The sequence below is a fragment of the Oryzias melastigma genome, linkage group LG4, assembly GCF_002922805.2.
Source record: "Oryzias melastigma strain HK-1 linkage group LG4, ASM292280v2, whole genome shotgun sequence".
NCBI classification, from domain to species: Eukaryota; Metazoa; Chordata; class Actinopteri; order Beloniformes; family Adrianichthyidae; genus Oryzias; species Oryzias melastigma.
The window spans coordinates 25,239,640-25,251,107 of NC_050515.1; the positions used below are offsets into that span (position 1 = coordinate 25,239,640).

At 40.5% G+C, this 11,468-nt stretch overlaps 1 protein-coding gene across 1 annotated transcript; it reads left to right on the plus strand.

The window, feature by feature from the left end:
- The first annotated feature begins 645 nt into the window (after positions 1-645).
- Positions 646-2,773, plus strand: jun (Jun proto-oncogene, AP-1 transcription factor subunit). The gene has a single exon (XM_024279427.2). The coding sequence runs from the start codon at positions 1,224-1,226 to the stop codon at positions 2,187-2,189; it is 966 nt and encodes a 321-aa protein (XP_024135195.1). The 5' UTR covers positions 646-1,223; the 3' UTR covers positions 2,190-2,773.
- Positions 2,774-11,468: the final 8,695 nt, after the last annotated feature.

Genomic DNA, 11,468 nt, shown 5'->3' on the forward strand with positions numbered 1-11,468 from the left:
AATCAAGTGCACTAAAAATTTCCCTGAAGTATTGCAAAAAAATAGTGGGCATCAATGCTCACTACAAAAGTGAATATAGACCACAATGCATTGCAGTTGAACAATTTTTTGTGAACAAAAAAGTTTTCGAATGTATTTTTTTTTTTTATCAGCCATCTACATTTGCATAATCAGAACACAGTGGAGTCACAAATAGTTGTTGTGAAATGTTCGCATTGATTCAAAATTATATTTTGTGAAATCATCAGTCATTTTCAGCGTTTGGTAAATTTTTAGAAAAGTAGTGTGCATGGTGTCCGAATTGATTTTAAAATCCAGGGCATTAAATAGTCCTGCACTAAATGTAGTTGTTAGGGATAAAGGTGGGAATTCAGACATGGCTTTTAGGATTTTGGCTTTTTGGGAATGGGGGTAGGGGTCACTCAGTTCAGTTCTCATGTACAGTCAATGTTTGAAACAAAGGTTTGAATCCATTTAAATGTTTTAAAATGTTTATTAATGTTTAATAAGAACCCTGTGTCCTTAACCGCCTTTGTTTCTCTTTTTTGTAATTATTTGTACTTTTTATTTGAAAAATAAAATAAAACTTAGAATTTGTTTACCTAAAATATTAAATTGTTTTAATTTGAGCCCATTTTGCTCTGTTTTACAACAGAAAACCCGGCAGAGAGGAGCTGAACAGCCGCTGCCGCTGCTGCTTCTCCGGACTCGGCTTGTCCCGCCACGACTGAAGAGCGGGTAACCAGATATTCAAAAACAAGACGTCATCCCACAATCCCCCGCGCTCGCGCTCTCCTGACTGCATTACCTCATCCCACAATCCACCGCGAGAGTAAGAATCTTCTGGCTGGTTGTCAGGGAGACGCGGCTTATCGTTTGAGATAACTCCGCCTTAAGACACGCCCCCCAGCCAATGGGAGAACGCCGTCATGACATCATGGTTATTTTTAGAGACGCACAAGCTGCTGATAAGTTTTGCCTCCACGCCGCACAGCTTACAGTGTACACACGGGCAGGCGGAGGGAAAAGTTTCATACTCTGAGACTCACAACAAGTTTGGATGCGCTGACAGACGCTTTCTGAGCGGTTGAAGAAGTAGGTCCTCCGCGAAGTCGCATTTGGGATTTTTGAAAGACTTGGAAGCCTCTGTTTTCTTCATTTTGAACCGAGAAGCGGCTGAAGAAACTTTGTTTTCCAGCTACACAAACTTTGATTCAACTTCTATGTATACCAAGATGGAAACTACTTTCTATGACGACTCACTCAACGCTTTCTCCCAGCACGACAACCCCAGCTACGGATACAGCAACTCCAAAGCGCTGAAACACAACATGACATTGAACCTCTCCGACCCGACGGGCTCCCTGAAACCACACCTCCGCGCCAAGGCCGGCGACCTCCTCACCTCGCCGGACGTGGGTCTGCTGAAGCTGGCCTCGCCGGAGCTGGAGCGGCTCATCATCCAGTCCAGCAACGGGCTCATCACCACCACCCCGACTCCGACCCAGTTCCTCTGCCCCAAGAACGTCACTGACGAGCAGGAGGGCTTCGCGGAGGGGTTTGTCCGGGCGCTGGCGGAGCTGCACCACCAGCACATGCCGGCTCCGACCACCTCCGCCCCCCAGACCAGCACTGCCCTGCCGCCGGTGTCCTCCGTGGCCGGGGCTGCCGTCTACAGCAACACCGCCACCATGCGCTCCGACTCGCCGGTGTACGAGGACTTGAACACGTTCAACCCGGCCATCAGCACAGTGTCGGCGCCAAACTACACAACTTCAGCCCCGACCATGTCCTTCCCCGCTGCCCCGCCTCAGCTTCCCATCTACGGCCAGCCGTCCGGCGCGCAGCTGCCGCGGCTCAGCGCGCTCAAAGAGGAGCCCCAGACCGTCCCCGAGATGCCAGGGGAGACCCCCCCGCTCTCCCCGATCGACATGGAGAGCCAGGAGCGCATCAAGGCGGAGAGGAAGCGCATGAGGAACCGCATCGCCGCCTCCAAGTGCCGGAAGAGGAAGCTGGAGCGGATCTCCCGGCTGGAGGACAAGGTGAAGACCCTCAAGTCTCAGAACTCCGAGCTGGCGTCCACCGCCAACATGCTGCGCGAGCAAGTGGCCCAGCTGAAGCAGAAGGTCATGAACCACGTGAACAGCGGCTGCCAGCTCATGTTAACGCAGCAGCTCCAGACCTTCTGAAGCGGCGGACAGCCGCGGGACTGATGTTGGAAGACGGTGTGCTCTCCCGAAACCACGGCGGGGGTTTGGGACGATGTGGCGCAACGCTGGCGGGACCGCGCGGGGGCTCCACGCGCTCCCTGAAAGAGGCGCGCGGGACAGTGACAGTAGCCATGAACCAGAGAGGGCAACAAACAGGACAGTTTTCTTGATTTATGCTCTGCATGGAGCTTCTTCCTCTCAACAAACGAGACGTTCACCATTAGAGGATTCAAGACTTTTCTTGCTGCAGCCATAAGGGCCTCAATTTTGGGCGTGTTTTCCACTTTACGCCTGGAAAGTAATAACAAATGCTGCCTGAGTTTCAGTACAAGTTTTCTTATTGTAAGAAATTATACTAGAAAAGCTTCAAGATCGACTTGGTTTTTTTCTAAAGCTGTTTAATGGGGTTTCACTCATTGTTGTTATGTATATAAGATCAACTTGGAGTACTTATGTTTACTATTTGTCATAAGAATACTGTATAATTTTTTTTATTGTTTGTTTTCTGAGGACTTCAGAAATTAATCAGTATTTAAGAAAATAAACCAGATAAAACAAAGCAAGGAAGTGTCTGTTCTTGTGACAGGGAAACAGAGGGTGTGCCATGTCAGGAGCTCACACAATAAAACATGTTGCAACATGTTGCAATAGCTGCCTGGGAGCTTCTCAAGGTAAATTCCATTAGCGCTGGTATTGATCCAGGCTAAGTTATTGTGTTACAGCTGTCAGACCGGCCTCGCTTTATACTGATGAAGGCCAGTTCTGCAAATCCACCACATTGCACCAAAGCTGCTGCTCCCAAAAACTCAACATAACTATGGAATTAGCAGTTAAATTAACTTGTCTTCCTGTGTTGCTGTACATAAAAGAATCCATGGACACAGTGAAGGTTCAAAGTGACGTTTATGAATCAATCATAGCGCATATTTTTTTAGAAGTGGGCAAAAATACAAATATTTTATCAAAATAAATTAATGCAAACTGTTGTTAGAATGAATTAAAGGTGGTACAATAATCATCACATTCATTTTTCACTACTACTTATTCATAATAATCACCAAAATAACGTGACTTTTAGCTTTATATCTTCATAAAAGTGTAATTCCCGTTGAAGCAGCAGGTGTTTTAAGGTGGACAGGTGAGGAACACAAACTCAATCTGCAATGACCCAGATCAACCACTAGAGGGAGACAAAGGCTGACTCATACTCACTTGAAAGAGTTCGTTCACCTGTTCCGCTGTAACGAAAGAATAAATACAACAAATTATTATACATCGTTCTTAGATAAGAAAAGATGAGATTTAAAGTAGACTTAGACTGTGTGTGCTATATATATTTACTTTTTATATATATGTTTTACAAATATTTTACTTCATTTTTTTGTTTGATTTTTCTCTCAGCATTAAAGTTTGGATCATGCATTAACATTAACAAGAGACAGCAGATTTCCCACCAATTCACGTTAGTCTTACGTATTTTGATCGTTTACATGAATTGTGTCTTTTCACAATTAAATTATATAGACCGGAAGTCCAAAAGTAAAGATCAGATTGAATGAAACTGCCCGCATTTCTACGGGAACTTTGGCTTCAGCGTGATCGTGCTGCTGGGATTTGTCCAAGCCGCGTGACATCATTACGGAAAGCCGCGCGCGCTTCTCTGCCATATAAGGAGAGGGCGCTCGGAAGATCTACGTCACAGGGCAGCAGCCGTGTATTACGGGAAGTGGAGCCACTCTGTAATCTGCTGCTGCCCAACAGGCTGAGCCATGGGAAGTAATTCTCAGAGGAGATTGGATTTACATCTGAAGGGCAAATCAATGAAAAGATGAAGCCGATTACAGACTTTAAAGAAGGAGGAATACCAAAGACAGTAAAAAGGGCTGAAAGGGAGGTTTTATCGCTCTAAATATGACCAAAAATGTCATGCCTGTGTAGAAATTAAAATAAATCATATTTACAAGTTCAAGCTTATTTAAATTAACAATAACATATGCCAAACTCTTTGATTTCCACTTAAAAAGTCTCATATCTTCTTCATAAAACTCTAATATCTTGACGTTTTTTATTAGTTTGTTTAAACATTAAAAGCTTGAGTTGTCATTTATGTAACTACAAAAAAAGTTATTCTGTTATTTTAAGACTTCCTCTTTTGTTTGAATATAATTAAATCATAATTATCTATCTAATTAATGGTTAAATCATAATTAAATCATATTTGCTGTCATGGAATCACTAAAAGTTCTGTCCGACCAAGTAATAGAGAGTGTGGAAAAGAAGGGAAGAAGTGAATTCAGGAAGGTTGGAATGGGTGGAGAAAGGTGTCTTATACGATAGAAGAGCTTCAACTCAAATGAAAGGAAATGTGTACAAAACTTAAATCTGAGAACAAGTTTTGAATGGTTCATTAGGGAAAATGGAAGAAAAAAGAATAATTGAGAGTTGAATGTTGAGGTGGTTATAGAACAGAAAAGTCAATCCCATCCATCCACTGTACCACTGTGGGATTAGAGAGATTTAGATGCTGGTTTTCTCCATCTGGCTGAAGACATCTCATCTCAAGGGGAACACTTTTAAACTTAAATCATCTTTTGATCTAATCTGAAAGCATTCCCAGTGATCTTTAATTATGAATATGCTGTTTTTAGACAACATTAAAGCAGGAATTCATCAGAAATTTGTCTCTAAGTGGGCGGCATTTTCGGTGTCAACACTTCCCATCATCCGTTTGTTTGTACGTCCTCCTGCTATTTACAGCCCCTCACACCTCCAATCTAATATTACCCGTGCAACAAAAATGGCGAGCAATATTTGAGCAATCCGGCCGTACAGTGTTGAACCAGATCAGACGAGGAAAACAAAGACGTTAATGGATTTATTTATTTTTTGCAAGTTTATAAATCAGAATGGAGTGGAGCAGAGAGCTTGTGGCCTGTAGATTCTCTGTGACAACTAGAAGCTTTTTCAAACGGTCTTTATTGGTCTGGTCCTGATATACCACTATTTGACTAAAAAATGGTCAAAAACGCAACTATAATCTAAATTTTCGTTATAAATATCCTCTATCATGATAAAAATGCTACAAGAACATGTTAAAAACACAGTTTTCATTGGAGTGGGTCTTTGATAAAAACAAATAATCTTCATTAGTAAGTATACATTATATCAGATTACATGACAATGTTATGGTTTTGCAAGAAAACAAAAGAATTGAATCAAAATGTAAAAGATAAATGATGTTAATATATAGCTAAGCATATCTATAAACAGAGCTGTTTTTTTTAATTGAGGTCATGCAGTGTTGGACACTGAGTAAATCCCAATTCAATATACAATCAAATAAATGTTCCAAAGTTAAATTTATTTTGTTCTTTCAAAAGATAAAGCCCACTCCTAACAATATTTTCTAGAATCAGTAAACTCTAACATCAAAAAACTTCACAGTTTGTTAATTTTGTTACACTTTCATAAACAGTAAGTTTCTGTTTGAAAGGAGCAATGACATTTTTTCTAATAAAGTTTGGTTATTAATGCAAAAAGCCATGTCCTCTTGCTATTGAGGCTCAGAGAAAACTGTGATAGTGATGCTGCTGAAGCCCAGACAAACCTCTGCAGAACAATGAAGTGTACCTCACTCTGTTGACACTAGGGGGAGGTAAAGAGCTTTGATGGCTGAAGTCAGTCTGGGCAAAATGCATGAAAAAAAACAAACTTTTTTTAAGAGTCATAGATCAAGAAGAATAATTTACAAGCTGTAAAACAGTAGAACAAAGTATATGATAGATGTGATATTTTTTATTAACCTGATGCTTTCTCATGTCTCCAAAAATATTAAGAGGTTTCGCTAAAAAACCTTCCAGTCAAAACGTTTTCATTAGCATGTATTCATTATTTCTATCAAAAAGATCCTATATATTTTTTTGGTAAAGTTCTTAACCTTTATGGCAAAAAAGGGATATACAACTAAAAATGTTAATTATAGAAAGTTTTTTTTAATGTATTTGTCTCTTTATATTATCTAGAGCAGGGTAGCATTATTCTAAGCAAAGTTGCGTCTCTCAGAGATTTGACCAATCTTGAAGAACAAATTCCACCACCATCTAGCTCAGATTAGTGAGGTCATACCTTCCACACTGGTGTTATCAACATAAAGTCCCTAGAGGGACTTTCTAGGTTGAACTTCTGTTTGGCTTGGATGCCGAAACTAAACGTATGCTTTTCCTCGTATGAAAGCATCCAGAGGCAACAATTTTTTTCAACTCGGGTGAACGTAGGATGGTGACTAAGCTAAGGACTCAAGCAATAGAACACACCAGCCCGTTGCATGTCCCCGAAGGCCACTGACTTGTTCTGCTGGTACCTGTCAGCTGCCTTATGAGCTCCTAAAGTCAATCAGGCTCCAAAGATCTCCTTCTTCATCTTGACTGACTCTAACTCTGGTGTTCACGACCAGATTCAGGGATTTCTACCGTAGGTCAACAGCACCGGTAAAGGTTGTTGTTACGTTCTGTTTACGATTTGGATGATTGATTTTTCTTTAGGTTTATGTCATATGACCTTCTTGGCAAAACCCTCTGCATTTACCCGGACTTGGGACCGGCACAGAGAGGCATTAGATTGCACCCCTTTGTGGTTGCTTTATTTTGCCAAAAAATGCCATTTGATGAATACACATGACATTTGTTGTTATGTGTTTGGCATTATGTTTTATATTTTATTTACAATGAATAATATATTTATTATTATTGACATTTTTATAGTTTATATTTCATTATGTACAATTAAATATTTTTATTTGATTATTGACACTTGATTATTTGATAATTTGCATATAATATAATTTTAAAAAGCTACGACAAACTATATGGAAAAATAACTAAAAAAATACTTAAAATAATCTAAGTACACACACAACTATATAAAAAGAATGGGAAGAAACCTAAAACCACTTTAGTTACTTTCACTACAAATGTTTAAAGAACAATATTAAGAGGAATAAAAAACAAATCTAATCATTTATAAAATCGAAAAACCAAATAACACTCATGTGAACTTTCTAAAAAGTTTGAAAACAAAAAACTTTTTTAAGAGGTCATATTGATTGGCTTAGTTTTTGTTTGTTGATTTTTAGTTAATTTTATTAATGATACATCCTTTTGTACTTATTATTTACATCTTTATATTTTTATTTAAATAGAAACATTTTATTTTATAAAGTTGATTATCTACATTTTAAAAAAATATTTAAAAATCCTCCGAATTGAAAGAGTCTTTTTTATTTTAAGTGGCTTTATTGATCGGCTTGATTTTTGTTTTTTGCTGATTTTTTTCAGCTCCAAAAATGTCTAGCTCTTTTCCAAAAGGATGGAGACTTCTTTTTTGGTTCTGGAACGTCTTCAGGGTCCTCTTTGATTCCCTGAAGACCTTCATGGTTCCAAGAGCTGTCTTGTCTCCTGGGCTGAGTCCATGTTCCGAGTCTCCTCTATGGTCTGGATGACAGTGACCACGGGGACAAGAGGCTGCTGGTGGGCCCAGTTTTCTGTCAGCAGTTGATCCATCCGGCTGTCTTTGTCTTTCAGCTGAACTTTCAGCTGGAAAGCACAACTCTTTTCTTCACAAGTCTTCACTCTCTTCATGGCAACGACCTGTTTGGCCACGGTTTGGAGGGCAAAGTCCTGCTCTGCTTTGAGGCTGTTGATGATCTCCATTTCTGGCTGGTGAAATTTGGGCATCAGATTTGGAGGCGAGGTCTTCATGAGCTGCCTTCAAGTGTTCAACTTCTTTCTTAAGGAAAGGCTCACATCTGGATTCTTGAGTTTTGGAATCCAGCTGCTGTCTGAGACGTTGGAGTTCCCACTGAAGGATGTTATTCTTCTCATGCTCTGCCTCCAGGTCTTTAGAAAACTTTGCCTCATTTGTTACATAGACCACTTTTAATTTCTCGTACTCTTTCTGTAGGTCCTTCCTCTTACACTGGTTGATGGCACTTCTAACTTGGTTGGAGATTTTATTCAAACCTCGTGGATGGACATATTTCTGAAGCTTCTCCAGTTCTCACTTGATTTCTTTGCCATCATGGATACATTTCTCCTTTAGTTGTTTCTGTTTGGCCAATTGTTTCTTGGTTTCCTCCAACTCTTGATGTAGTTGGGCAATATAATAGTCTGCAGGGAAGCCAGATTCTGCATGTCTCGGCAGAACCTGGGTTCCATAATACTCCTGGTGGGGGTTGACGATCAAGGCTCGTGGCTAGGGCTCCTGGAAGAGCCTTCTCCTGGAGAAATACTGCTGTCCCTGATGAGCCATGGATTACTTGGAAAATATTTGAAAAATATTCCCAAAAATCAAAACGTAAAGTGGAATTAAACAACTCTCAACTCACAAAAGTTATTTAAAAATCTGCAAAGTAACTGGAGTAAAGCAAAGAGCGAATGCGTCAGAAAACTATCGGGGGCTTGTTGTAAGAGCTGGACTGGAACAAATTTGCGACTCTGAGAGCGGCGGAGCTAATGCAGAGAGTGTTGGAGCTCACCCCGCGATGCTGAAAATGGCAGAGTTCACTCTCCGATGCTGACGACAAGAATGGTAGGCTAATGCCAAGAGTGTTAGAGCTCACTCCGCGTTGATGACGGCGAGAACAGTTAAGGTCGCTCCGCTACGCCGATAACGGCAGAGCTTGGTTGCTAAACCGACCTTTGGAAAGTTGGCTGACCAGCAGGAAAAGAGCCGCTCTGGGATGGAGAGGAAGCCTACTTGGGTCTCCTTAACTTTATCATTTTTATTTTCATCGAGACAATAACAAAAATATCCTTTAGTTACCTAAAGCTAAACTCAGCTAAGCTCAGTCCGATTGAAAACTGACCGAGACCACCCAGAACTAGGAACCCGAGTGGTTTCTGGTCCAAGACCAGGGTCCACTCGGGTTCATTCAGATGGAAAATGTGTTCCAAAACACAGTGACAAACAAACTCTGGATCCCTTCATGCAGACCAAATGTGTCCAATCTGAATAGATTGTGTGGCTGCTTGACCATGCAGCAGACTGGTTACCTGTTAACGGTGTACCGCGCTCTCACCTGACAGTAGCTGGACTGGCTCCAGTAACCCCATGACCCTAAAGGAGACTTAGCGGTTCCTAAGATGGACGGACGGATGGACAAACGGATGGAGCTGGACTCCCATTCACAATGTGGTCTCACACCTGAAGCTCCCTGGGGCACAGTGGAGCTTGATGGCGTAGCCTCACCACCAGATTAAGGGATTCCTACCCTGTAGGTCACATGTCAAAGTCAAGGCCCTGGGGCCAGATGTGGCCCTCGGGGTAATTATATACAGCCCTCCAGAACATTTTATTTTATTATTGTAACGTTTAAAACGGCCCTCAGGTGCAGCTCTCACACCACAAGTGAAGCACACAGCCCCCGGAGACTCTGAAAGATCGGGTGAAAACAAACAGTAATGTGCTTCAAGTGCCTCTGTAGAGCTCTCCAAACCATATAAACCCAAGCTACTCACTCAGATTCATCCATGATGTGGCAACAAACCATTCCAGAAGAACTTCAGCGGCTGCTCCGCGGCAGGCGCATCAAGGCTTTGAGCAGGAAATTTGATAGGCGTCAAAAGAGAGGCAGAAGACTCGAATGCACTATAAAAATTGCACAATTGCAATTAAAACACAACTGGGAACGCTTTTAAATTAGATACAAAAATGGATTGGAGTGGGACTTTAAGAGGAATAAATATAACAGAAAGTCAGGGAATTAGACTAAACCCTTTTTGCAAATGTGCAATGTCTCGTTAAAAATAACTGTCTTCTTCCTTTGAAGCCACATTATCAGCACGTCTAAATGATTAATCATTCAGAATTGTTTGCTAATCCTAGAATCTACTTTTCTTTTATCAATTTTGCATTTTCAAAACGAGATGTTGAGAACGGGATTGTTGTTAGAATACATCTACTTAGTTCCTGCTTTGTAACGCTTCCAAAAGAATTTGTACTATTATTGAAATGTTTTTTTCTTTATTTTATTTCTTTATTTTTTAGCAAAGCGGGTCTGGAGATTCAACTCTGCCTCAAACGACAGGTAAGTCTTTTCCTGTAATATGCTTTGTCACATAATTCTTGAGATGACTGGCAATGATGAGTGACTCAAAACCATAAAACTGAAGGGGGTTAAGTTAGATAGTTTTTCCATCTTTTCAGAGATAACTGCCCCCTGCAGCTAACATTTTCAGCATTTTAACCTAACCACAGATTCCTATTTCACTGCTGTGTTATGAATCAGTCCCTGTGAATTACCTTGAAAAACGGTTCAACTGGAACATTTTTCCCATGAATCAGAAGCAGATAAATTATTAAATGTCATGTTTGAGGCTGAAGGCAGGAGTGTTGTGGTCCAAGCAAAATCCTCTTGACCGTGGTACATTTCACTTTGCAGGCAGACCCACGTGTCCTTGACATGTTTCATTGACAGGTATAGAGGTTTGTACAGTCTGAAAAAAAAAAAAAAAAGGCAAAGGAAGAAACTCAGCAAGAAGCAGTAAAACACAGGTTTAAAACTCTTTAAAAGATCCTCAGTGAATATGCAACTTTCAATGGTTTGGGGAGTTTTTGTTTTTACAAAAGATGCAACAAAACTTGACTGAAGGTTTGTAAAAATGCTATCTATTCGTATTTTTTAGAATGGTTCAAATTTTTCTTTTTAAATTTCTCATACTAAATTTTGATAAATGGAGATTTTTTTCAAAATTTTCCTTACAGTCCTTTTATATTTGCATTTTTTTAATTTTACAAAATGTAACGCTATGACTGATTTCACCCCTTGAAACTTTTTCTAGGGACATTTGTTTCCCTATTTTGATTGCATTGTCAGAGTGATGAAAGTGAGGCTCAAAAATGAATCGAGTCAACATAAAAAAAATTACTTTGGGATGTGGTTTGTGGGTTTAGACTAAGACAGAAAATCAAAACTTTGAAGGGTTTCAGTAATGTTAAAGGGGTGACAGTTGGCATATTGGTAGAAAAATGCTGAAAATCCAGGAGAATCAGAACTACAGTAAATGGCCAGCACTTTTCAGCATATCACGTCAGGGGTCACCACAACAATTAAGCTTTCACTGATTTATGTAGGTGGTTTGGCAAAGATTTTTACACCGGATGCCCTTCCTGACACTATATCTGGGCAGTGAACTGACACAGAGAGATACTTAGGCTCCTGCTGCTACATACTTAAGCAGAAGCGTGAAGGGTCTTGCCTAA

Excerpts from the sequence above, each read along its gene's own strand:
- jun (XM_024279427.2), top strand. The coding sequence starts at position 1,224 with ATGTATACCAAGATGGAAACTACTTTCTATGACGACTCACTCAACGCT.